General features: G+C 51.6%; 2 protein-coding genes and 1 long non-coding RNA gene across 6 annotated transcripts in view; 2 read left to right on the top strand and 1 right to left on the bottom strand.

The window, feature by feature from the left end:
- Nucleotides 1–2,423: 2,423 nt before the first annotated feature.
- RFX5 (regulatory factor X5) lies at nucleotides 2,424–11,618 on the top strand. 4 transcript variants are annotated; one of them, XM_011377662.2, is made up of 10 exons: nucleotides 2,424–2,513; nucleotides 3,336–3,464; nucleotides 3,682–3,715; nucleotides 4,124–4,206; nucleotides 4,446–4,565; nucleotides 4,758–4,877; nucleotides 5,023–5,104; nucleotides 5,414–5,615; nucleotides 5,878–5,975; nucleotides 6,110–11,618. In XM_011377662.2, the coding sequence occupies exons 2-10, from the start codon at nucleotides 3,349–3,351 to the stop codon at nucleotides 7,085–7,087; spliced, it is 1,833 nt and encodes a 610-aa protein (XP_011375964.1). In that variant the 5' UTR covers nucleotides 2,424–2,513; nucleotides 3,336–3,348; the 3' UTR covers nucleotides 7,088–11,618. The 4 variants fall into 4 exon arrangements, with proteins under 4 accessions (XP_011375964.1, XP_011375963.1, XP_011375962.1 ...); XM_011377661.2 differs by having other exon boundaries at nucleotides 2,433–2,513; nucleotides 3,261–3,464; XM_011377660.2 differs by lacking the exon at nucleotides 2,424–2,513 and adding an exon at nucleotides 2,520–2,575.
- Nucleotides 11,619–13,784: 2,166 nt separating this feature from the next.
- LOC111730534 lies at nucleotides 13,785–14,525 on the bottom strand. The gene is made up of 2 exons (XR_002776729.1): nucleotides 14,181–14,525; nucleotides 13,785–14,080 (listed from the first exon to the last, which is right to left on the bottom strand). It is a non-coding gene; the product is annotated as an uncharacterized LOC111730534 (long non-coding RNA).
- An 11-nt stretch (nucleotides 14,526–14,536) lies between these two features.
- The window catches only part of PI4KB (phosphatidylinositol 4-kinase beta), a 24,091-nt gene continuing 12,142 nt past the window's right edge, over nucleotides 14,537–26,485 (top strand). The window contains exons 1-2 of the mRNA XM_023521848.1: nucleotides 14,537–14,936; nucleotides 21,708–22,641. Of these exons, the coding sequence (XP_023377616.1) occupies nucleotides 21,736–22,641 (906 nt within the window). The 5' untranslated portion in view covers nucleotides 14,537–14,936; nucleotides 21,708–21,735. The remainder of the gene's footprint in view (nucleotides 14,937–21,707; nucleotides 22,642–26,485) is intronic.

Below are 26,485 nucleotides of genomic sequence, written 5' to 3'. Positions count from 1 at the left end.
AATATTTTCCTTTATGGTTTGCATTCTTGTGTTTGTTTAAGAAATTCATTCCCACTATTATTAGGCAATGTATAATAGTGCCTAATAACTTTGGTTCAGATCCTAGCTCATCATTTACTCCATGACGCTGGGCAAATTATTAACCTCTGAATGCCTCCGTCTCCTCATCTGTAAAATGGGGATAATCATAATACTTTTCTGATAGAGATATCAGAAGATTAAAAGGTAACATATACGAGGCCCTTAGAACAATCCTCAATACAGATTAACTTTCTATAAATATTTGCCATTATTTTGATGATGCTTATCAGGCCATTTTTATTGTTACTTCTAAGACAAGGACCATCATACCTTACTCGGCGTTGTATCCTCAGCTCTTAGCACAACACCTGGCCCAAATGAAGGGTATCATTCTCCTCTGCTCAACCTTACCTTTCTACAGTGCTGTCAAAATAATCTCCCTATTGTAGCTATGACACTTTTCTTCCCTTTACTAAAGCTTCCCGTTATTCCCTGCCACCTGCAAATTTCTGAGCCAGCAGAATTTACCCCAAACTCTTTCCAATCAAAGTGCCCAATATTTCCCCTCATACCAAAAAGTGGTGTTCGGGGGATCTTTCCATCAGTCTGCACCCATACTTATATATTAGCATCTACAAATATACATTTGGGGCAGTCTTCAGGAGAATGGACTCCGAAGGCAGACTGCCCGGATTTGGATCCTGATTCCATTACTACATATACAACTGTTGATAAGTCCCTTCACCTCTCCAAATCTGTTTCCTAGTGAGTAAAATGGAGACAATAATAGTACCTACTTCGAAGAGCTGCTGTGAGCATTAAATGAGGTGTTTAGTATTTGGTACGGTATCTGACACTCAGCAAACACCAAATAAATTACAGCCGTGATTGGAAAACCTTCTTGCTGGCATATCCTTATTCCAGCAATTCTCCCAGGACCACAGAAACTTGCTGTCTTCTTTACCAAAGCACGTCGATGGTGAGACTGGAGAACACATCAGAAATCAGGATGCAAGTATAGTTTTGGGTGTAACATATCTGCTGCACAAAACCAAATACACCCATTCAAACAGTTACTAACCCAGAGTCCGTGACCTAAGACAGATGCAAAACTTGATCTGCATGTGCATCTGTCATGGCAGAGGGTTCTGCTAAAAAAACAAAATTCAACTGAGTAAATTTTGAAGATCTAAGTGGCTTTATTAAACAATGCATGAGATCAGGAGCCCCTCGCCTAGGAAGCAGAGCGAGGCTTAGAGGAGTCATAAAAAAATGGAAATGTTTTACAGAAAGGAGGATGGGGCAAGGACGCCATTAGAAAATAAAAAGAAAAAAAATGGAAGTTCATGGAAGAAAGTAAGAGTTCGGGCTGACGGCAGCTTCTCTTTGCCTGAGTGAGCTACACTTTTTCCATTGGTTGGGCGAGAAGAAAATCTCCCTTTCTCCTACAGCGTAGTAAAAGCAGAAACGCCTTTCTGTTGGAGATGCAAGGTCGTCTCTTCCAGTTGGGGGGAACCGAGTGTGAGAGCTCCCTCTAGAGACCTTCCCCACTCCAATTTCCTTTTCTAAATTTCACAGCTCATTGCTTTCATCTGATTCATGACCTTAAAAAACCTTAGCTGAGAGAGTTAAGAATCCATTACCTATTCGATACAAAGTTCTCTAAGAGTAAAAAGTTCTTGTGGGCAACCGGCACCCACTGGGAGAGTCAGGCGAAAATTCTAGTGTCAGTGCAGAAGTATGGGATGTAAATGCGTTAGCAACTCTTCGGAAGGAAATAGAATATACGCGGGAAACCAAGGAACACTACGAGCATCTTAGCTTACAATTCGGCCTATATAGCACAGCTTGCTGGGGTTTCAGGCCTTCAACGACGAGGTCAGAGAGCCCATTTGCAGGTTGAGTACCTGTACGCATATGGGGGGGCGGGAGGGAGGAATGATTCGACTTGTTTTTCATCAAAAGGGGGTTATGTGAGCTTACAGCAAACTTCCATCACGATCACCCCTAATTTTCTAGTTATTTTATCATCCATTAAGTCTTCCAGTAGCTCTGACGGCCGAGGACAAAACTGAAACACGGAAGGAGAGAGCCAAAGAAAAGAAAGCACCAATGGGAGCCAGGCGCTGGGTCTCTCGTCCTGCGGTCCCTTTAAGAGAAGAACCTCTCGGGACCGGCAGTCCCAACCGACCCCAGTTTTAACCGAAACCTAACCCGGACTTCCCCCTCTTGACTCAAATAAGACCAACTTTGGATTTTCCCTCCCCTATTGACCAATCAGATTCTGTTACCAGGCAGACTTCAGCTGCCGCGGGTGTGAGCCCGGCGCCTTCTGTCTCCGGGTGGCAGCAACGACCAATCAGAGAGCAGGCCGTCCGAGTATCTAGGCAGATCGGGGCTGCTCCAGCCATTCAGAAAAAAGAAAATAAAGCAACGCACGAGCCCGCTGGGCCAGGACCGTGGGGCTGGGCTGGAGTGAAGGTGGCTGCGAGGTAGTTTCTCTTTCTCCCTTTTCCTTTATTGTTGCTTGTGTGGGAAGGGCGACCATTCAAAGGTAGGGAGGGGGCGATACGAGTTGGGAGGAGAGCAGAAACAGATTTGAGCTGTATTTTCAACAGCTTCTTCGCCATGTGCACGTGTCCCCAATCTGGGACCTCGTTCCCCCCACCGGCTTTCCTACGCCCAGCCCAGCAGTTCCGCTGCCGGGACCCCCCTACTCTACAGCAACGCGGGATTGGATGGAGGGGGAAGGGCGGGCGGTGGGGGCGCGCACCCGAATGGGGTGTCGAGGGAGATGACGTAGGGGCCGGCGGCGTGGGGAGGGGGAGCGGCGGGGGGGAGCCGTGGCGAGATTAAGTAATGAGAACTTGGGCCCAGTTTTTTCCAAGCCTGGAAGGGCAGAATGTGCTCGTATCCTCTCTGACCTCCCAGGCAGATTCAGTGGTGACGAGTCTATTAGAGGATCAGAACTTTATTTCGTGGTTGTGTCTGTTGTCTTTGAGAAGGCAGCATTGGGGGTCAGAGGCGGAAATGGAAAGTGGTCTCTAACGTGGATTCCCAATCCCCCTAGCCCTTCCTTTACAGGTTTAGACATTTAGGAGGCTGAGGAAGGGGGGCAGATAGAATGGAGCCGCCAAAGATCTTGTGGGGTCTCTAGGGGCCTGGAGGAGTAATGGGATAATTTCAAATATTTGGAGAAATTGGGAGGCTGACTTCTATTTCTCTCTCTTTCCGGGCAGAGAGATGAGGGGTGCCCTGGGGTTCCCCGGGGAAGGGGAGTTAAATCTTCCCGTCCTATGTCCTGTCAACTCTAGCCCTCATGCCGGGATGGCAGAAGATGAACCTGATGCTAAGAGCCCGAAGACTGGGGGAAGGGCCCCCTCAGGTGGCGCCGAGGCGGGGGAACCCACCACCCTCCTTCAGAGGCTCCGAGGTACCATTTCGTAAGTACTCGCCACCACCTCCAGATCCTGTCCCAGACCTGGGTATGGATCCCTGTAACAGCCACCTCCTCTGTAGGTGAACTGCCTCTCCCCGAGCAGGTGCTTCTGACCGGGGGAGGCTCTCCCCACGCCGGCAGTTCTGGAGCACCTGCCAGGCACGTCAGTCACAGGATGGGGAAAATCTTGTGTCTGACCTCTGTCTTTCTTCTCTTCACAGCAAGGCCGTGCAGAACAAAGTAGAGGGAATCCTGGTAAGTGTTTTGGGGAAGGGGGCGATAGGTGGGGGATGAGGCCGGTGAGGACATGAGAAAACGAAAGGTTTTTGTGGGAGAGACAGTGTTGTCCACCTGTCCGAAGATGACTGGCTTTGTAACTTCCTAGCGATTTGACCTGGAGCATCTCACTTGATCTTGTTCAGACCTCTTGTGTGAAAGCCCAGAAGAAATAAAATCGGAGCTGATCCCCTCTCCTGCCCTGTCACCATGGTGACCCATAAGTGCTCCTCAGAGCGCTGTGAGCACCCATCCTCAAATCATTCCCAGGTCCTTTTTCAGTCCGACAGTCTGAGTCAGCCTGACTTTTTGGTCAGGATCAGAGAGAGTCCTACCTGGGGTCCTTCTTGTCCATATTACTTCTGCCTCTGTTCTTCCCTACCTCAGCAAGATGTACAGAAATTCTCAGACAACGACAAGCTGTATCTCTACCTTCAGCTCCCCTCAGGGCCCAGTACTGGAGACAAAAGGTAGGTTTGGTGCTAGACCTTTGGATATCAGAGCTTCCGATTCTCAAAGGCTCATGGGAAAGGGCGGGGTGAATAAGAACACTCATAATGTCTGTCCTCGATCCAGAAGAAAGATCTCTGTCCTGTGTTGGTTTACTGGGCAAAGGTGAATGGCCCAGCACTTCTGAAGCGGTGTCTGCATAGAGCCAGGCCAGCTGCTGGGGTCTGAGTATTGCTTTTCTTTTTTATTTCTCTCGTAGCTCAGAGCCAAGTACACTCAGCAATGAGGAGTACATGTATGCCTACAGGTGGATCCGCAACCACCTAGAAGAGCATACCGACACCTGTCTGCCAAAGCAAAGCGTTTATGATGCCTATCGGTGGGTAGATGGGGGCGGAGGGTGGGTTGGTGGGCATAGGACTTCCTCTTTGCCCCTGGAGAGCTCCCTGCCTTGGATGAGCCTGACTTCTTAAAGACTGTCCCAAACTTGATCCCCAGGGACCCTCTGACCCCATCCGTGACCTCCTTCTCTGAGCATCTTCCCACTCTGTCCTCCCCTCCACTCACTCAGGAAGTACTGTGAGAGCCTTGCCTGTTGCCGCCCACTCAGCACAGCCAACTTTGGCAAAATCATCAGAGAGATATTCCCTGACATCAAGGCCCGAAGGCTTGGTGGCCGGGGCCAGTCCAAGTATCCTTGACTAGAGAGGCTGGGACGGGAGGACTTAGGGAGGAGGACGTGTGCGTGTGGAGAGCCAGGAGTGCGAACAGCCTAACCTTCCGAGGGGGCTCGGAGACCCCCCACTCCCTGCCGGCTGCTCCTTAACTTGCCTCAGATATTGCTACAGTGGCATACGAAGAAAGACCTTGGTATCGATGCCACCCTTGCCGGGCCTTGACCTAAAGGGTTCTGAGAGTGTAAGTAACAACCCTCTGATTGCATTCTTCTCCCCGAGGTAGAAGTCAGAGGTCTTCGGGACATGTTTTGAGGGCTGACGCCGCCTAGGTCTTCGTGCACGTAGTTTCCGGGTGTATAGGCTATGCCTTGTGCCCACCCCACGGCTGAGGCAGAGGATGAAGAGAATTGGGTTTCTGGGGTGGGCTGGCACAGGCTGCGCCCACCCCCAGTCCGATCTTCCTGTGTTCAACACGGGTGTTGGAGAGGGACCAAGGAGCCGAGGTTCCTGTATTGTGGAATGTGATGGGCACGTCCTCCCCCCATTGCAGCCGGAAATGGGCCCAGAAGTAACCCCAGCACCTCGGGACGAACTGGTCGAGGCAGCCTGCGCCCTGACCTGTGACTGGGCAGAGCGAATCCTGAAACGGTCCTTCGGTTCCATTGTCGAGGTCGCGCGCTTCCTGCTCCAGCAGCATCTCATCTCCGCCCGGTCCGCTCACGCCCACGTGCTCAAGGCCGTGGGGCTTGCTGGTGGGTGAGCCCTCGCTCGCTGCCCTGCTCACTGCCCGGCCGAGAAACCCTCTGCCACTGTCAACCTCAAAGCGCCCCCCGCCCCCCCCCAAGGGTAGAGACCTCTTGGATTTGCCTTCTGTTCCCAGAGACCCTTCTAGAACATGCCTTAGAGCTCCTTTTTTCCCCTGCCCCTACCAGTCAGTCAGTCAGTCAGTCAGATGGCTGCTCTTCTCCGTTCTCTGTCCTCCTCACCTGACTCCCTTTTCTGGCCCTTCCGCAGAAGAGGAGGAACATGCCCCTCGGGAACGGTCCTCGAAGCCCAAGAATGGTGTCGAGACCGGGGAGGGCGGAGCCCAGAAGAAAGAGAGACCAGCCCAGGTAAGGAAGTCGGTGCCCCTGACCTTGCTCTCCTGGGCCGCGGGTTTAATCCACCCCGCTCCGTGGGTCCCCTCCTGTGTCCCCTCCTGTGTCCCCTCCTGGGCCTGTGTTTCCTCCCTCCCTTTACTTCTTAGCCTCCTCAGGAGCCGGAAGCCCGGGCGGGGGCTGGTCCCCCAGCACGCGGAGAGCGGAAGAAGAGTGTGGCCGAGAGCCCGGCCGCCGCGGCAGCCGCCAACCCGCAGGTTAACGCCCTGGTGGCCCGGCTGCCCCCGCTCCTGCCGCGGGCCCCTCGCGCACTCATCGCGCCCCTCCGCGTCTCCCCATCCATCCTGGCCCCCAAGCCTTCGGGCGCTCTGAAATTGGCCACGTTGCCTCTGCCCTGCAGGGCGGGGGGCCCCCAGGCAGCCGTGCCCATCATTAATATGATCTTACCAACCGTTCCCGCTTTGTCTGGGCCTGGGCCTGGGCAGGCCCCGCTTGCGGGGCTGCAGGGCCCGGAGAGCAGGGAGCTAGGCGTAGGCGGCGGCCCGCGGCCCCAGGACAGGGGTGTCAAGAGGACAGCCGAAGTACCTGGGAGCGAGGCCAACGGGCAGGACCCGGCAGCTAAAGCAGCGAAGCAGGAGGTAGAGGGTACAGGAAGTGACGCCAAAAGGAAACGGGGGCGCCCTCGAAAAAAATCGGGTGGAAGCAGGGAAAGTAATTCCACCCCTGACAAGGCAGCCGCTGCCGTGGACTCTGCCCAGGCCTCCAGGTTCCCGCGGGAGACATGGGCCTCTGAGGCGGGAAGCGCCCCGGCTGGGGGGTCCCAGAGTTCAGGGCCAGGGAGAGAGGCAGAGAGGGGGACGGCACTTGCTCAAGGTCAGGAAGATGGCGCTGTTTCTAGAGGAGGAAGGGGCCCCAGTTCCCGCTGTGCCAAAGGAGGAGAAGATACGACTCTTCTTTCCCCACTGAAAGTGAGCGTCATAAAGGGCAGTAGAAGCCACAAGGAGGCTGTTCTTTCGGTAGAGGGAGAGGTAGACACGGCAGCACAGGGTAACAAAGACTCCAAGGGGCACGTGCCTCAAAGTTCCTCGTCCCAGGAGCGGAGAGACCCCAGAGCAACGCCCCCGTGATCGGGACGTGGGGAAGAGCGTTTATATTCAGGCGTGGACTCCACCTGTCGGCCTAGTCGAGCCCCTTCTCTGCACTTGCTTCTCACCTGGCTCTTCTTTTCCGAAGGGATTTCCCGCTCCTCTGCAGAGACGGCTGAGGCTCCCTGTCTCGCATGGTGCCTGCTTCCTGCCTCTCACCTTTTCAGCTCAATACCCTTGGCTTTGGAGTCACTCATAACTCTGTAGTGACCTTACCTAGATCCCCGTGCTATCCCGTGGGAAGACGGGTGGAGTATGATGAATGTATAAGGACCGTTTGGTTCGAAGTCATAGCAAACTTAATTCGGACTGGCTTAAAGATAATCATTTATGGCTCACGTAACTGGAAAGTCCAGACGCCGTGCTGGCTCCAGGTCAAGCTGATCGGTGGCTCTGGGTGTCTCTAAGTACCGGGTTGACTCCCCCACACCCCGCCCGCTGCTCTGCCTTCCGTAGGATCATAAGCCTGGGCCGCTTGTGGCTGCCAGCATGCCTAGAATTACAGGTTTCCTCATTTATGCCCAGCCAGAAACAGAGGGCATCGTTGTGCCAGGACTCCCAGTAAAAACCCCCATTCACTCGTGAGGCCAGCCCGTGTCCCTTGTCCACCCCTAGTGAATCCCTGTGGCCAGGGGGATGGTATACGCTAATTTACTTACTTATTCTACATCATGGACTGCACCTGTGGGAAAAAGGGTGGGATCCGCCTCCTTAGAATCACAGAGATCCCCGAATGGAAACTGGGAGGATGTTCTGGGGAGGCGGCTGACACCGGCCACTACCATGCACTACACGTGGCCTTGGCTTGCTGGGTTGGCCTCGGCTTTACCTGCTTTTCTCCTCAGTCCTGCATTCTCCTTACGACAAGCCGTACACTCTCTCCTCTTCTTCTGCTCTCAGAGGAAACGAGAGGGAAGTCACTCTCCTATAGGGGCTGGCTCTTTAGTCTCGCTCAGATGACGGTCCCTTTTCCCCACCTTTGTCTCCGAGATGGAGCCCCTTCCTTTGCTCTCTCTCAGCTTTCATTTCTCCGCATCTCCGCCTCCCCATCTCCCACCCCACTGCCCGTTTCCACCAAACAGAGCGATTAACTTCTAGTCATCTTATTAAATTCATCCTGTATCCACCAGGTGTCAGTCTCTTGTCATACATGTGTCAGGACTAGCCAGGATCGTGGGGTAGGTCAGCTCTGTGGAAGGAGGTGGCTCTGTGCACCCATAGAAAGGGACTTGAGACGCTCCAGGTGCACCCTCGGGAAAAGCAGACGCCGGCCAGCATTTCCTGAGGACTCACTTTGGCTTCTGCGTAGGGGTAGCTTCTGTCAGGGAATCTTGGCTCTTCCCCAGAAACACAGATTTGCTTTCAGGGAGACTTAACTTGTTCATTTCGTTCCGCCACAGCAGAGTTTTAAAAAGTATAAAATGTAATGTTCGATATCTATAAAGAATATATTTAACATGAATAAGTTATGAAGCCTAATAATTAAATGACTACCTATGACCCATCACCCAACGTATCCATTAAAACATTAGAAAAACCATCGACTTTCTTGTGTTCCTCCCCTATCTTATCCCCTGCCTCTCCCTAGAGGCAACTACCTCCCCTAATTTTGTCTTTATTAATTATCTCCTATGTATATAACCGTACATGGATATACCCTTAAAAATCTATTGTTCCGTTTTGCTTTTTAGCTTTACAAAAAGTTTTTAATAGTATCATGTAGTTCGCTCTCTTTGATGTACCGTTATTTCTAAGGTTCGTCTATGTCGCAGATAGCTATGACTCATTCATGTTCATCTATGTGACAGTCCACCAAGCGTGCAAACCACAAGTTTTTATCCATTCACCTATCAATGGACTTTGGGTTGTTTCCAGTTTTTCGCTATTACAAACAATGCTGCTATGCCATACATGTTAGTGCCTTTGTTTTCAGTAAGATTTCTAAAAAGTCTTCTGAGATGGTTCTTTTGATCTGTACACCCTCTGAGTTGGGAACTGTTCCCTCCTGTCTTATTCTCTGAGAGAATTTACATCAGATTGAAATGAACCGTCCCTTGAAAGTTCGGTGAAACTCCCCCATTGAGCTGTCTCAGCCTGATATTTCTTTGTGGGAAAAATTTTAACTATTGATTCAACTTTTTAAATAATTATAGGCTACGTGGGCTTTCTATTTCTTCTTGAGTCAACTTCGGTAAAGTGTTTCCCTAGGATTTTGTGCATTTTATGTCCTTTTTTAAAAATGAAATTTCTTCTATGTTCTTTTTTGCCTCTGCCCTGGATAGTCATGTCCTTTTCATTTCTGCTTTGACTTGGGTTTTTTTCCCCCTTGATCATTTGTACTAGAAATTTGTCATTTTACTTGCCTGTCTTTAGTAACTACTTTGGGCTTTGTTGATCATCTTTATGTATTTGTTTTCCATTTCATTAATTATGGATCTTATCTATAGCATTTTTCTTCTGGTTTCTTTAGATTTAATTTGTGTTCTTTTATAACATTTCAGTTTTGACGCTTATCTAATTAATATTCAAGCTGTCTTTTTTCCGCCTATTTTGAGGACCTGCTTCTCTACCCAAGTTTTTCTGTTGTAAAGTATTTCCGTTATTATTTAGTTCTAAGAATATTTAAATTACCCTTGTGACTTTTTTGATTCGTGAAATATTCAGAAAAGTTTTCTAAATTTCCAAATGTCTGGATATGGAAAAATTTACCTTTTATATTTCCAGCTTAACCGTTCGTGCTCAGAGAATGTGGTCTCTATGATACCAGTTCTTTGAAATGTGTTGGATTGTTATTTAATATTCCGTAACTTACCTCGCGTGTCCAAATCTGTTTTGTTGTTTTGCCAAAGTAGCTTGTTTCTTACATATTTTGTCTTCTGGGGTTCTGAACTCATGTTTTGTTCAACGTAATCCCTGGGAATCCAGAGGGCCGAAATTGGGAATAGCTTCCTCCAGAGGATTTGCATTTGCTTCTGCCCAGAGCCACAGGCCCTCCTGACCTGGGGCTGCATTAGCCTCATCAGGAGTCCTGGTTGAAAGCAGGGGTCCCAGGTTTCCTTCTCTTCCTGGTGAGACCCAAGGTTCAGCTCTGTTCATGAGACTGACATTGACATTGGTCCCCAGGGCAAACCTGCTTTTCCTACTGCATGTTGGTCTATCCTTCATATAGGTCTCGACTTAATGTTACTTTTTCTTCCTGTGGTGACTTCCCTTTCTAGCAAGCCCAGCGACGTGCTAAATATCAAGCTTGCTGTAATTTGTCCAGGATCTAGTTGTATTTTAATGGGAGAGCCTTTTCTCTTATCCATGCTGTCAGAAGTAGCAATCCATTACGGTGGTTTTGATATTTTCCTTCTTGTTTTTTTTTTTTTTTTAAGTGCTAGGCACTTGTTAGAAGCTAGTTGACTTAGGCCGTACCTTCAAGTCGGTAAGGATCCCAGCACGATTTGAGGTACGTTAGCGGTAGGCACGAGAGCTGTGCGAGCCCAGAAGAGCACGTGGCTCAGACAGAAATCAGGGATGACTTCCCAGGAGAGGTGAGTAGGAGTCAGCTGGGCAGGTCTAACTCAGAAAGCAAGAACGGAACAACGTAACACATGGTAAAAAGAGTTAAATCATTGGTACTCATTCTACTGCATAAGAGCTGAATGTAAATTCAGAGAGAGCGCTTCAGGCTGAGTAGTCTGGGAAGGCTTCATGGAAAAGCTAGGCTTGAGTTAAGCCTTAAAGGTAAGTAGACCTCAGGTGAAAAAGAGGAGCGTATTCCAGGGGAAGTAGGGGTTTGAGGATATGGGATGTGAGTGAATATAGATAGGTATGGCAGTACAACCCAGGAAAGAGACCTGTCAAGGTGAAGGGACGTGTATCGACAATCGTGAGAAATAAACTAGAAGAACACACACCATCACAGTTACCTGTTGACTGAACGAAAGGTATAAAGTTTGCAGTAAAGGACAGAGGAACTGGAATCAAAGGGAACCGGCCAGGCGCTGTTGGCATTATCTATGCAGGGGGAGATGAGAGACTAGACCAAGCTCCTGACACATTAGAGGTGACAGGCGTATGGAAAAATAAGCCACTGGTGAGAGGATAGATAGTAGCATCCAAGGAAATAGGGTCCTCAACATGACTGGACGTGGGGACGTGTCCAGTCACTTTGGGAGACTAGGGCGCTGGATGATTTTGAGATTTACATGATTGTTACAGAGTTTTTAGTCTATTTTGAAAACTGTATTTTTAAAATCTAACATGAAACATGATTCGTAGTTCAGGCAACCTTTAGTTCGTTAGATGAAGGGCTAAAGTCGGATTTGGGGGACCACCGCTGCTTCTCTGCCGTTCCGTATTCTCTCCCCGACACCCTGTCCCTCAGTGTCGTCTTTCCTTCTAGCCCTCTTGCAAATGAAGTTAACGATAATTTATAATTTACTAAAGTTTGAAATATTTTGCTATTAAGCCAAGACACACTCTATATGTTTAATCTATGACCCCAAATAAATGAATTTGTTGCTTATTTTTGTGGATAAAATCAACGTTCTTTAGAAATCAAATGCCACATTCACTCACATACTAAATGGGAGAATTAGTGTTCTTGCATATTTGTTTTGTCTCATGTTTCAATTCCTAGTAGGTCTCCTCCTTTGCTGGCTCCATCCTGAGATAAAGCTAAGCATAACATATATAACGTAGTATTTCTTAAATATTCATGAGGAGGCATCTGTTTACTGGAAAGAACATGAATTTCGTTCAAATCTGAGCTTTACCGCCTTCCATATGATTTTGAACTTCATTTAGTCCAGTTTTTTAAAACGGTAGATTGCAACCCATTAGTGGGTTGTGAAACTGGTTTACCAGGAAGCAAAACTTTCTTAAAAGTGAGATAAAATAGAATAGAAAATACCAGTGCATTGCACACAGTAAGGGTGAGCATTGTTTCATGAAACTTAGAGGAGACGTCAGTGGTCATGATATAAAATTATTGTGGGAAGAAAATGACAACCATTCTGAAGCTCAGTCTCCATAACAGGGATAAAATCTCGTCCAAAGGGTTTTAATGAGGAATAAATGAGGTAATGTTTGTATTCATACACAGTAGGGCTCATTAGTAATGAGTCTCAAAAAAAAAAACAAACCAAAAACCATAATATGGTTCAGGAACAAAAGTCTTTATAATTTCTTTAACCACAGGAGTGTTTAAAATATAATTGGAGCTGTGTTCTGACCTGGGTCCTCTAGTTTTACCAGATTTTGATGAATAAGCCAACTTCTTTCTCTAATTTGATGAAATTTAAATAAGATAAATGACATTACCTGACCCTGTTAGTACTTTCCTGGTGCTATATCAACAAAAATTTTCCTGTGGCAGAAACTAAGGATACAGCTAGAATATAAAGATGAATCCTTTCCCGCCTTGAGGAGTTCAAACTAGAGGAGTTTGGAGACCCATAGAAACAGAGGGTAAGCAAAAACCACAAAACACAAACTTCAGAAGTCAGACAGATGCAAAGAGGTTTACACGTATGAGCTATTAGAGCTACAAACATGGAACACTTGAAACAATCTCTTCTACTAAATCGTTGAGGGTGGGGGGTAACTCCGTTAAGAAAGGACGTAACTGCCTATAGCTATAGAAAGCTCCTACTTAAAATCTGAAGAGAGATCTTCCTGAAAATTTTTTTGCCATTGGAAAATAAAAAACTTACTATGAAAAGCAGGGCTGTCACATCTTTTTACGATGTTTCAAAAAGCTGGTCTTATGGCCTTTTGGAATCTTACCCTGGAAGGGATGGATGTGTGACATTTTAAACCCTAGGCTAAAGCAGAGCCCTCATCTTCTGATACTTGACTGACAGCTGATTGGGAGCTGGCCAAGAGCTGCTGGGCCTGACAGGTGGACTAGTGATTCCCCACTCCAGACCAGTGGTGACAAATTTAAACAATCTTTGGCACTCTCGGCCTCTTTCTCAACTCATCTTTCATTACTGTACTCCTGCTTTAACCTAGCTTATCAGCTTGCCTTCACAAGGGATCTGAGCAAATTCTCATTTCTATTCTCCAGCATACAATTTTTTAGCCTTCAGAATGCTCTCTCCTCTGTTTTGTTCTGCTGGGTGATATCCAATAAATCTTCTAAGACCTGGCTCAATATTTTTGAGAAGGCTTCCATTCATTCATTCACCATATACTGAGTGGTTAGGCCTTCTATATTAATTGACTATACTCCTCTACGTTCCTTCAGCAATTAGGCACCCCATTTGTTCTACTTTTGTACATATGGTATATTTTACACAGGTATTTTCAAGTTATTACCTTTATTCTGCCTCTCAAACACAAGCAGTGACTTTTTTTTTAATCTATATCATCGTCCCAATAATAGTAATACAGTAATAGCCGTAGTACTAATCTGTACTTTCTTTTAATCCTTACAAACCCCTGTACAGTGTTACTATTCCTGGATCCACTTTGCAGATACGGAAACGTAGAAAAGAGGTGAAATCAGTCATCCAAAATCAGCCTATAAGTGGCATCCAAGATCTGGACTCAAATAACTAGCCTCAATGCAGAATATTAAGTAAAGCCCTTTGAAGATTGGGACAGAGGTTACGTTAGCACAGAGAGTTCTGATGGAGAGGGCTCCCAATCAATAACGCTGACAAATACACAAAATCAACACCAGAGGTTCATCTGCAGGCGTGTGTTTATTTAATTGTATATGGTTTTGTTTGGAAAGAAGGGTTATGCCCTCCAAGCCTTTTTCATTTCACTCACCTGTCCCAAACTGGCCTTGTCCCGCCCCTCCCTGTGGGGATCGACGTCCGGGGGCTGGAGGCCAAAGGCTGTCCAGACAGGTGGTGACCTCGGAGGCAGAACTGTCGCCTCGAGTCGCGGCGCTAACGGCGAAAGATTGACGCGGTTGGACCGCGCCATTCTCGAAGCGATAAGGGGCGTAATCTGGGGCATCGTCCTTCAAGATGACTAGGAAGAGGGTAGTGAGGGTGACTATCTTCCCCGCCCGCCCTCACTCTTTCTCCTCTGCCCGCTGGGCCCCCGGCGTCCATTCTACAGTTTGACTTACTGAGCGAGCCGTGCGGACTAAGGGGAAGGCGGAAAGCCACCGACTGCAATTACGGTGGCGCCGCGCCTACCGCAAACGGGCTCATATACGGACGATTCGCATGCACTGGGGACGCAGTTTGTGCTTCTGCCCGGACGGCACCCACGCTCGCCTGCCGCTCGCTGCTCCAGGCCCGAAGCCCACGCCCCTCGTCCAGCAAATCGCACTGCGCTCTGGGCTCGCTCGGCCTCGCAAACCCCCGGCCTTGGGCCCGCCTCCCGCGGCTGGCCCCGCCTCCCGGCCGCAGGCCCCTCCCCGCGCCCTCTCGCCCCTCCCAGCTCCCAAACTCCTTCCCCGCCCCCTTTTCTATTTCTGAACAGGCGTGTTCCAGCCAGCTCACCCGACTCCTCTCATTGCTATGGGATCGGTAGGGTCCTGAGCGTCGGAGCCGCAGGGACGCTCATCCCAAGAGGGGCTTGCACGCCGAAGAATCAAGCCCTGCTAGGGGCTTTTTTTTCTTTTTTTCTTTTTTTTGGCCTTGACTGTGCGGAGGGAGGAAGCGGAGGTCGCGCGGCGCGGGCGGACTCGAGGCCGCGCGAAGGCCCCTCAGGCGGGCCCTGGGGCAGCCCCGCAGCTGGGGCCTGGTGCAGCCGCCGCGGCCGCTGTCAGGGAAGCGCAGGCGGCCCATGGAGCCCGCGAGCGGCCGCTGCTGCTGAGGCGGCAGTGTCGGCAGCCCGGCCCGGCCCGCCCGCACCTCCTCCGCGGGGCCCCCCGGAGGTAAGCGACTCCCACTCCGCGAGTCCCCCTCGCCGTGTGCGTGTGTGTGTGTCTGGGGGGGTCCCTCTCCCTCCCTGTCCCGCACAGCCTCCCCGCCCCCACACCCCGGTTCGACTACAAAACTGCCCCCCGCGGCGGCAGCTGCACCCCCGGGTCTCTTCTCCACCCTTTCCAATCAAGCCCGGGGTCCTCGTCTGCTGTTTGGCTTCCTCTTCTGCTTAGCTCCTCCCTCTACCCCGGGGATTCCCCCCTCCCTCGCCCTGATCCCTGCTGCCTCCGTCCCGAATTATTGTCTCTGAAGTCACGAACTCTTTCCACATCAGGACGCCTCTTACACTGTCCATCCTTGTTTGTCCTTCCTCGTCGTCTGCGCTCCTGCCCCAAAACTTTCCCATGACCTCCGCCTGTATCCCTTTTTCCATTTTGCCCCTTCCCTCCGACGTCTCCGCGCATCCCCGGCACTGGGTTCTCGTTCCTGGAGCTAAGGATTGCGGCCCTCTCTTCCTCTGCTGCTTCTGATTCCATTACCTCACCGCCCCCCACCCAGCTCCTGGCTTCCAAGAATTGCCTGTGCCCCTCTCCTTAGGATCTCGCCGTCATTCCCAGGGTATCACGTGCGTTCTACTTTGACCTTAATCCTTCCCCTTCTCTGGAGTGCTTTACGATCCCCGGAAGTTTCTTTAGCCGCCCATTCCCCCTTCTTATTCCCCAGCCACTGGAGGTTTGTTCCCATAGAAGAGAGATCTGACAGTGCCCCTTCCGTTCTGGATTTCCAGCCTTGACACTTTCTCCATCAGGTTTCCAGAATGTTGCTCGCCCTTGTGACACTTGACCCTGCCTTCCCTGTGGTCTGTATGTGTTCTCTGCCCCACTCTATCTCTACATACCACTTATTTTAGGATCAGCTAAACCTTGAACTAAGGAAAAAAATGTGTCGGGAGGAGGGGGAGCCCCAGCTGTCTCACTCAGGCTTTTCTGGCAGAAGGGTGTTTCTGAAGGATGGAGCAAGTTTTGAAGACGTCCCTATCAGATTACGCTTTGTTGACTACTCAGGATCAGCCACTAGGAGGGATGAACAGTCCTGTGTGGAAACTGACTGAGGCTGTGAGAAATTTTGTTTTGGATTACGTAATTTTAGGCTTGTCTTAAAGGGATCACAGAATAGAGTGTCTTCCCACCCCTGTCCAGATCCCAGAGGAATCAATTTACTGTCTGTGGCTTACCGTAATAGTTTTGGTTGATGCCATATGAGCTTAGGGGCTGGGGTGGAGTTTGGGGGTAACTGGGAAAAGGAACACGAGATAATGGAAAGAGCTTGTACAGTCAGGTCGAGATTCCTGAGTTCAATATGTGACTTCCTCACTTGACCTCTAGAGTGACCTTTTTGGGAACATGCTCCACTGTATAGGCATCAGTAGAGTAAATGGCAAATAGGATGCGGGCTGTGGGGGAAAAAATAAACTCAGTTTGTTTACAGAACACTCTATAAACACTCAGACAAAAGGTATTTATTAGTAGTGGTTTAGTTGTCCTGAGAATTTTCCTCCATCTCGGTCCCTCTGTTGGGTCTTTCGAGTCTACGCCCAGGGCGGTAAGTCCGTTTGAGAGACAAGCTCCAGGCCCGCTTCCTCCACCTGCCGTGCTTTGTCGTCCCGCTGCATCAAGCATCAAGTTGCTGTGCTGTTCCTTCTGCGGCGCTTGACCCATAACTCCAGATTCCGTGGGTGGAAAGTATGTTTGTGGGCAAGCCCTTCGAGGAAGCTGGCTGGAAAAGAGAAGGTGGAGCGAGCTGGGACTTAGAAAACTGGTTGCTCCCTTGTGTGCCATGTCTCCCTCTTGGCCTGCGATAATGACGAGGGCCCAAGGAGTTCCATTCATCTTCCTCCCCTCGGCCTGTTTGAAAGTCTTCTCGCTACCTCGTCCCTCTTTTTCCTTCTCCCTTGTCCTCCTCGTTGACCAGAGTGCAGTCTGCTCACAATGCCCCCTGCTAGGAGCGGCTTCGCTCCTCGGGAGCACCCTCAAAGGGAAATCGTGTTGCCTTGGTTTCCCTGCTGCCTTCTCAGAGCTGGGTCCACACCGCGTGGTGCATGAGAACATGTTTGCTGAACACCATCCAAAGCAGCAAATTGAGGTTCTTTCATTTGGGGAAGAGTCTAGGAAGGACTTTTCAGTAATTGGCACAAGACAAGAGAGGGCCCCGTCCAAGTGCGTTTGTGGCTTGCAGCAGGAGGCGCAGTTCAGAGAGAGGCGAGGAGACAGGTCGCTTTTCCTGTCGTCCGGCTGTTTCAGCAGAGGCTCCCAGAGCTGGCTTGGGCTGTCTGGCTGGATCTGCTTAGACCAGCTCCGTGGCCCTGCACAGACAGTTCTCAGACTGATTCAGTATTGACTTAGCTATCCTGAGACCACCGCCCTCCCTCCCCTCCTGCTGGTACCTTGAGAATTCCCTCTCTCCTGATGCCACTCCCCCCCTCGGGGCTTTAGGTGAGCATTTACCTGGTTCCTGGTAGGGCGTGAGCCTGCTAGGCCTTGTGTTTCTACAAAGAAAAAGTAGCACTCAGTGTCCATCTCTACCATTGAGATCAAGGGGGCAAGATGAGCTGCGACCTCCTTAAAGCAAGGCTTGAACTAGACCTCAAGACGGAGGGAGAACTTCTTAACGGCAGAGCAGGCAGCCCAGGGCCATGTGGAGTCTCTGGAAGAGCAACATCTTTTTGAAAATTGTTGTTAAAGGTAAATGAGTACCTGGTAACAAATCCAAAGGTACGTAAGAGCTTATGATGAAAATCAACAGTCCCGTCCCATCTCCTTCAGAGTTAACCTCTGAATCAGCTTGCTGGTTACTTTGGAAGGTTATCACCATAGCTTTAGAGAAAATGCTTGTGCCTCTATTTCTTAATTTATTAATTTTACAGAAGAGGGTTTAGCTTTAGAGGATTTATACCGCCCGTTTATCTGATTATGCCATTTTTATTTCTACTGGAAACCTTAAATAACATATTCGAATCCCCCCCCCCCTTTTTTTCCATTAACTTTTAACAGTCTCTCTTAACTACTCCCCTTGTAGGATGAAGATGCTGGCTAAGCTTCCTTTTTTTCCCAACTCATATGATCCATCTCAAAGAGATTTTTTAAAAGGAGGAGGAAAATTGAGGTTTCCTATCTGCTTGGAGGCAGAGCACTAAATCAGATGATCTCCTAAAGGCAATTCTGTGAGCGTACAGGAACATATAAAAACACGAGGATTGGTCTGAACCTATTCATATTTATCTAGTTCGTGGAAAAGATTCGAAGAAAGGAATGGGGATGAGCTGGCTGAGGGGATTGATTCGGAGCTCTTGCCCATCCTGTCCTAGCAGAGACGGGTCCAGTAAGCCTTTAATGGAGGCCAGCGGAGGGCTGTTGGCCTGGAATCTTTCGAAGTGATGAGAAGCGGGAAGCCAGCCTAAGTGAGAGCAGCCCTTCCCGCCAAGCAGGGTCCTCTGCAGACACTTCAGTGCTCAAGCCACACAGAACACATGCCTGCAAACACCCTCGCTGTCCTCTACAGTTGCTGCTCTGCTCTGCTCTGCTCTGCACACCCCTGATGCTCAGATGAGGGTTCCCTCCATTGCCCAGACATAGCCATGGGGCCCAGCCAGTTGTCAGCATTCCCACCTCCCTTTCCTAGAAGCCAGCTGCTCGACCGGGGTGGGAGAGGCCTCTTCAGTCCCCTGCAGTCCCACTGGGAGGCCAGGTTAGGCTCCTCGTGCGAAGTGTGCAGCCTCAGTTGTCTGAGTGTCTCTGAGAGCCGTGGGAGTCGTTTCATATCGAAGGTTTGGATTCTTACTATTTTCCTCATTCTCTGACTTACGAGGAGAAGGGTGATAAGTACAGGATCTCTTTCTTTTCCTTTCGCTTTCTAGTTCTTTCACTTTCTTTAGAATGTTACTTGTCAAAGCTGTATTTTCTTAGCATTTGAAAGTGAATGAGTTAATACTAGGGACTATATCTGGATTTGGGGTTTTAGAGAATCCTTTTCCTATTTTTTTTTTATTGTCTAAATTGCCAAAACAACTTAAATTCCTTCAATACTTACTTCCCCACGTGTCTCGCTTCAGTTTCAGGCAGTCCCCGAGGCTGAGAGGCCAGGATGGAGGCCCAGCTCCAGTTTGGCAGTTTCTAGTGGCAGAGCTGCCTGTGTAGGAGAGGAGTGTGGTTCCCTGGGGAGTAAGGGCTGCCAAATGGGGCATCTGCTCCGTGGAGAAGTCCCCTGAATACTGTGATGGGGGCTTCTTAGCTGAGCCTTGGGATGAAAGAAATGGTGTCCCTACCTCCCTTCTTCACTAGGAAGGGCAGCAGGTGTGACCAGATGGGGCAGACACCTGCTGCATCTCCTAGTGAGGTCTGAGATGCCGGAGGTGGGAGAGCATCTGAACCTCATTTCCCATGGAAGTTTTGAAAAGTGGAGTTTGAGGAGCTTTTGGTGACTTGGAAGTCTTTGCAGCAGGGGAACAGGGAAAAACGTACCAAGCATGGAGAGATCGAGGGGAAAAAGTTGTTTGCATAAAATGATCGAGGCTACCGTGTGAGTTGCCAGGTAGACCTAAAAGGTAGTGGTCCCAGTTGAATTAGAATGACCTTCTGGTGCAGACTGCCCTATAAAGGTGTGGCGGGGGATGAGTAAAGCTCCCTTCTTATTCCTGTGCAACCCATAGTTGCGAGTAGAGACAGATCCACACAGGCAGCCATGCTGGTTCTGCTGCTCAGCGGGCACTGCGTAATCTGGGGAGAGAGCGGAGTGAAAGGGTTGCCACCTTTCTCACCAGTGCCAAGCTCAAGCTGCGTCAGGGACATTAAATTCAGGATGAGCTCTTGCTTGACAGAGTCGGGAGAGAGACAAAGCAGAGTGGCCTTTTTTGGTGATCTCTGAGAACAGAAGAGTCCGCATCTGTCTTCCTCCAAGACTTGAACGCTGTTGGGAGGCGGGAAGCTAGACTGCACACTACTGGGGAGAGGAAAGTAACCTTGACTCTTAACACGTCGGAGGGGCAGTGAGGGACACTGGAAGGGTGGCAGTGGGAAATGGGGTTCCCCAGAGTGACTAGAGAACCCGTATCTGGAGCCTCCTTCCACCCAGAGCGTGTGCACCCGGGTTCACCAAGGTCGAAGGCGATGTCTCTGATGGGTGGGAATTCACAGCGTCCCAGCTCTGCAGTAGCCTTAGACTCACTCCATTCGCCTTTTCGCGAGGAGGCCTCCGAGCCCGTTGCTGACCACAGCCAGACACTGGCCAGGGGTGGACCTGGCATTGACAGCGTGCCCCTCCCGGCCTCTACTTTGAGATGCCCTCCTGTTTGCCCTGATTCTCCTGATCGGGATCATTCTGAGAGGGAAGTAGCTTTTGTTAGCAGCGTTCTCACGCAATTTCCTTCTGCGAGTCCGTCCGGAGAGGGATTCTTAGATATGCGACTCCTGTGCCCCTGTACTTCGGACATTCTGGCCCCGTGAGTGCCAGCCTGATTTTGTCCTGCCTTCTCACAGCCCCCAGGTCTCGGAGTGTGTGTGTGAGAATGGGAAAAGTAATGCTAGGGTAGCCGAGGGCTGTCAGAAATGTCAAGGGAGCTTTTCAGATGGTGAGGTACCTGTAGCTCGGTTCCCTTATAAACACATACTTGTTTACTAACGGTCTTTATACACGCGTGGAGTTACCATTCCACATGGCAGCAGCGAGAAGTAGATAGATATGTCTTTCCCATTTTGCAGTCGAGGAAATCGAAACTCAGAAGATGCGTGGCTTGCACAGATTTCCACATCTCATGATGGCGGAGCCAGGATTTTGAACTCCAGCCTTTCTGACTCAAGTTCAGTACACTTTCCGCTTTACTCCAGCTGCCACGGCACTGGAGAAGGGGGGACGATGTCACGGAGTCAGACACATGGCACTTCAGCTGGGTTGCTGATGCTGGTTTTAGAGCCTGGCCTGGTATTTGCTGGCCCTTATTCCTTGGGACTTTTGAGTCTGAAAGGGAATGTAAGAAAGTGTCTGTAACTAGAAAAATACATGAAGACTTTAATACTGAGTACAAGTGAGATGCTCAGGACCTGTGCATGGAGTATCACGAGTAAGGAAATACAGTTTAAAGAGGAAAAGAAAAAGGTTATTGACAGGCATTTAAAGGGAGACCCGGGACGGGCACAAAGATAGAAACGCGTTTGAAGAGGTAAGGACAAGGGAATAAGACCCGACTTGCTTCAGTCTACCTGAGGAATTTGTAAACTTATATAAACATAAGACATATAAAGCAACGTTTTGCAAATACAGGTTAGGAACAGCGCCAAAGCTGGTTAACTTAACGCAGGAGGAGTGAAGAGCAGTTAGTGAGGAGAGGTGGCGGTGGTCGGGGAACGGTTCCTGGCAGCGAGTGACCTTTCATGTTTATTTGTTTCTTTGTTTGGTTTTTAATTTTTCTTATGGTGACATTGGTTAACTAAATCCAGTAAGTTTCGGCTGCACACTTTAACAGTAAGGCATATATATATGTACACTGTGTGTTCACCTCCCATAGTTAGATTTCTTTCTGTCACCACATATTTGACCCCCTTTACCCCATCTACCTCCCCCCTCTTCCCCCACCCCCACTTTTCATCAGTTTTTAAAGGAGCCCAGGAAGACAGAGAGGAGGTGCCTGGGAAGGTTTCATGGCGAAGGGGAGGCCTGAGGGCAGTGCCACTGACTAACCAGCGCGTGTATGTGTCTCCCTCCCTGTCCTTTCTCCTTCCTCCCTCCTGTAGCCTGGAAGCCCGAAGTCTGGCTGTGGCCATGGGAGACACGGTCGTGGAGCCTGCCCCCCTGGAGCCAACTTCTGAGCCCACTTCCGGGCCACCGGGGAATAATGGCTCCTTGCTAAGCGTCATCACGGAGGGGGTCGGGGAACTACCAGTGATTGACCCCGAGGTGGCCCAGAAGGCCTGCCAGGAGGTGCTGGAGAAGGTCAAGCTTTCGCACGGGTGCGTGACCGTCTGTAGCAAAGGCACCCCACTGGAGCTGGTCAATGGGGAGGGGGTGGACAGTGAGATCCGTTGCCTGGACGATCCACCTGCCCAGATAAGGGAGGAGGAAGATGAGGTGGGGGCCACCGTGGCCTCGGGCACAGCCAAGGGAGCAAGAAGGCGGCGGCAGAACAACTCGGCCAAACAGTCTTGGCTGCTGAGGCTGTTCGAGTCCAAACTGTTTGACATCTCCATGGCCATCTCGTACCTCTACAACTCCAAGGAGCCCGGAGTGCAAGCCTACATCGGCAACCGGCTCTTCTGCTTTCGCGACGAGGACGTGGACTTCTACCTGCCCCAGCTGCTTAACATGTACATCCACATGGACGAGGACGTGGGCGATGCCATCAAGCCCTACATCGTCCACCGCTGCCGCCAGAGCATTGACTTCTCCCTCCAGTGTGCCCTGCTGCTCGGGGCCTACTCCTCAGACATGCACATTTCCACTCAGCGACACTCCCGTGGGACCAAGCTGCGGAAGCTGATCCTGTCCGACGAGCTGAAGCCAGCTCACCGAAAGCGGGAGCTGCCCTGCTTGAGCCCAGCCCCTGACACAGGGCTGTCCCCCTCTAAGAGGACTCACCAGCGCTCTAAGTCGGACGCCACCGCCAGCATAAGTCTCAGCAGCAACCTGAAACGAACAGCCAGCAACCCCAAAGTGGAGAATGAGGACGAGGTAAAATTCCTGGGGGGTCAGCGGGGCAAGGTGGCACGGAGACAGGATGTCTGCCGTGGGGTCACTCTGTCCTTTTCTCTCCTCCTCTCTGTTCCATTTCACTGATACAAGCGTGGAATGTTAGAACGGAAAGAGACCTTAGAATTCACGTATTCCGACTGCCTCATTTTACAGAGGGAGGAGCTCGGAGACCCAGAGAGATACAGTGACTGTCTCAGGTCACAAAGCTGATAGCAAGGCCGATAGTCCTTTCTGCCCCACGTTTTTGCCAAGCTGCACTGCCATTCCGTTAGCACCCCACTTGCTAAGGCCTGTGGCGGGGACCCTGCCCAGCCTGACTCAGAACCGGGGATGTCGGCCAGAACCTGTCAGAGCAGCAGCCACGGGCGGGAGAAGGGACCGTGTGTGTGTGAATCGGGTGTGTGCTGGGAGGGGAGGCGTTAGGAGCTCCTTCATCCTCCTGCACCCCTCCTCGTGAAACCCTCTCCCCCACGCCCGGAAGGCCCTGCTTTTTGTTTTCGGGGGGGCGTGGTTCATTCCCTGTCACCGAGGCATCTGCAGGACCCTTTCTACCTGCCTTCCTTGGGGGACGGGGTCGGGGCACAGGGACGGCATCTCAGTCTTTCCCAGATCACTGGGGAGAAGCACAGAGGAAAGAGGGATGCGGTCTGAGCGGGGGGAGTAAGTCTCGGGCAGACCCAGTGTGGAGAAAGAGCTGCAGTAGCCGCTGGGGGGTCCACTTAGGGTACAGAGCGAGGAGGAGAGAAGCATGTCATTGGTTACGCCCACCTTCCATCCCACGTCTGGACAGATAGCAGGGGAAGTTGCCCAGCGGACAGCCAATTGTCAGTGACCTGGTGCCCCGGCCAGACAATGGTGCCCAGTCCCCCCTCTGACTCACCACCAGCCCCGCTCCCATCCTGGCCGCCAGCCCGGCCTGGGAAAGAAGGGAGAAAAGAAAGAATTTGCGCTTGTTGGAAAATGCATATAGCCCTGGGGCCGGCATCTGCCTCCGTGGGGTGCATGACCACCCAGGTTTGGCCGCAGTGGGGCTGCCTTCACCCAGAGGGAGGTCGGAGTGCACAGGGGAAGGAAAAGGCGGGCGGGGACCGCGGGCACTGCAGAGCCGCTCGCTCTGGAAATTTGGTGTTTATGATGATTTAATAACAGTGAAGCTAAAAGAGCTAATGTTTATCGAGCACTTATGTGCATCCTGTCGAGTACTTCACATTCCGTCCTCACCACGACCCCAGGAGGCGGGCGTTACTCTACCGGCAGACGGTGGGGCAGGCAGACGGGGCGGGCAGACGGGCCGAGAGAGGGTAGGCGGTTTGCCTGAGGTCTCTCACCGAATGAGTGGCAGACCAGGCCTCACGTTCCGGCCGGGCTCCCAGTCGTCCAGCTGATCTGTCTTGGGTATTTCTCAGCAACTGCTTGCCCAGGGTCCCGGCGGTCAGTCGTTTGGGGGAGGACAGCCTGGGCCTTGGCCACCTAGGCCTCCACCCCGCAGAGGCAGAGCCCCAGTGTTCCCAGAATTCGAAAGGACCATTTCATTTCTGGTTGTGCTTGGCAGGGAAGCCCAGGGCCGAGAAGGGAGAGCAAGAGCCACCCCGATCCGGCGCGGTCACGCGGAGTTTGGGCGCTCCCTGTTGGGGACAGGCCTGTAGCAGTGTGCGTGACAGCAGCGGCAGTGACCCCTGCTGCCCCTCGTCAGGGCTTTTCTCTGTGTGTGTTCTGCATTCCTCATCTTAGGGCCAGAAAGGCTGAGGCCTTGAGGCTTTGCTCACTCCGTGCTGGTCCCCGGTCCCTCTGCCTTGCACCTGACTCTTGCCTGGGTGGCAGTATGGGCGACACACTGAGATGCAGGTGTTCCGTGAGTGCCTGGGTCCTGAGGGCGGCTCCTCCAGCCACCATCTTCCCAACCTGGCCCCTCTGTTGTGGGACACTAGATCCAGGGAAGGAAGGTGGTGCCACACCCCCAGGCACTCCTAGGTTATTCAATGCAGGCAGAACAGGACACCCGAGCCCTCTGCGGCTCCTCGGGAGATGTGCGCGAGAGGGCGCCCAGAGCGTCCTGCCAGAGCCTGCGCGCTGAAGTCCAGCGCCGAGTTCCCGCCAAACCCCTCTGGCATTTCGAAGACATGTCTCTCAAGGTCTTCGTCCCCCAGACACCGAGGGGATTGGTAGGCCTTCCACGCCTCCTGCCATGTGGCATTCATGCTCTTAACAGGCAGTCACTGAGCTCGTCCACGTAGAGCCCTGTGCCACAGGCGGTGGAGGGGCGGGGCCGGGAAGAAAAGCTGTCCTTCCCTGCAGGAATTACAAGGTAACACGGACCCCAGCATTTAGGGTACTGTTTAGTTTGCGCCTCTTGGTTTTGTATCCTGACACTTTACTGAATTTATTAATTCCAGCAGTTTGTTGGTAGAATTTGTGACTCTCATTTCCCCGCGTATGAGGAGGACGTGTGCCGCTTGCTGAAACCAGGCCCGTCGTGATCTAAGTCTGGGCAGAGACTTCTTGGGAGAGGCTTTGGCAGGGACCTGACACTGGTCTCATCAGCTCTCCTTGTGGGTGCTGAACTCAGTCCTGCGCCCCTCGCCTCTAGGGGCGCTCGTGATCCCACCGAGGCTTCTGTTTGGATCAGGAGCCTTTTACCACCCCCTGCACTCGGAGGGCTGTAGACTGCTTTCTCTGTCTGCCCCATGTTCCCGCAAAGCCCACCTCTTCAAAGCAGTTTTTATCAGCCGAGCTGGAGAACTCTGCCCAGGCGGTCTCCCTTCCCATTCGTAAGCAAATGGTAATGAACTTGGCATCGGGTGCAGGGAGCAGGGTGATTTAGGTGCCACGCCACAGCCTGCCCCACAGACACTCGTGCTGGACCCAGCTTTGTCAGGACTCAGCCTTTGTACAGAGCAGTCTGCCGCGTGTGGCGCTGCAGCCGTAGGGTGTGATCGCGGCTTCTTGGCCTCAGCCTCTCTCCGTGGAGCTGACTCAGGAGGAGCAGTCGGGCCTGCAGAGTAGGGGAGAGGGGCAGGGCGTGCACTCCCTCCCCGCCCCCAAGGCTGGTGATGAGTCAGAGGGGACCTGTCTGTGGGAGACGCAGCTGGAGCGTTGCCCAGGGAGACGGCGTCCTGTCCACTGCCCCTCCCCCACCAGCTCATGGGGAGAAACCGAACCACTGAGTCACCACAGACTCGCACCCGCACCCTCGCTGCCACCTCACCCAGTGCGGGGGCGGAGTTGCCGCCTTGGGAGTCTGGCTTGGCCTCCCGAAGTGCCCTTCCCCCAGGCTCTCCAGGGGGAGGCCTGACTGGGACCTCCAGCCAGAGCAGAGCCAGACCGTGGAGCTGAGGCCAGCAGATGCTTGAAATGCCGCTTGCACTGCTTCTGCCCTGGGAGCTTGTGGGGCTGTCTCTGGAGTCAGGCCCCTCCTCTCCGGCAGGATCCTGAAAAAAAAAAAAAACACAAAAAAAAGCTATAGCCCTTTTCCCTGTTCTGCTCACGGACCCCAGTGAGACCCAGAAGTGGGTGAGATGCGGACAGACGCCCTGGGCTGGGCCTGGGACAGCTGCCGCCGAGCACTCGGCTTTCTCGGGTGGAGTCAGCTAGGACCCAGCTCCCAAATTGTGTCAAACAGTCGCAGTGGAGTGTGTGTGCGGGCGTGGGGGGGTGGGCGAGGCCTGCGGAGGTTCCTGGGTGGGAGAGGTTTCCATTCTTTACTCCGGCAGCATTGAGCTGGTCCCTGTTCGTGCCTCCGCGGTGTCCCTCGTCACATGCTTCCAGGTTGGGGTTCGGCTTCCCGGGGTGGTAGGAGGCTGATGAGCGACCGGATAGAGCCAGC

Source organism: Pteropus vampyrus, unplaced genomic scaffold (assembly GCF_000151845.1).
Source record: "Pteropus vampyrus isolate Shadow unplaced genomic scaffold, Pvam_2.0 Scaffold319, whole genome shotgun sequence".
Lineage (NCBI taxonomy): Eukaryota > Metazoa > Chordata > Mammalia > Chiroptera > Pteropodidae > Pteropus > Pteropus vampyrus.
The sequence above is the reverse complement of the archived record's forward strand: the minus strand, read 5'-3'. Positions and strand labels throughout refer to the sequence as shown.

Excerpts from the sequence above, each read along its gene's own strand:
- RFX5 (XM_011377661.2), top strand. The coding sequence starts at position 3,265 with ATGAGGGGTGCCCTGGGGTTCCCCGGGGAAGGGGAGTTAAATCTTCCC. Across the intron at positions 4,207-4,445 it reads CCCAGTACTGGAGACAAAAG|CTCAGAGCCAAGTACACTCA; the intron begins GTAGGTTTGGTG and ends TTTCTCTCGTAG. Across the intron at positions 4,878-5,022 it reads GGTGGCCGGGGCCAGTCCAA|ATATTGCTACAGTGGCATAC; the intron begins GTATCCTTGACT and ends AACTTGCCTCAG.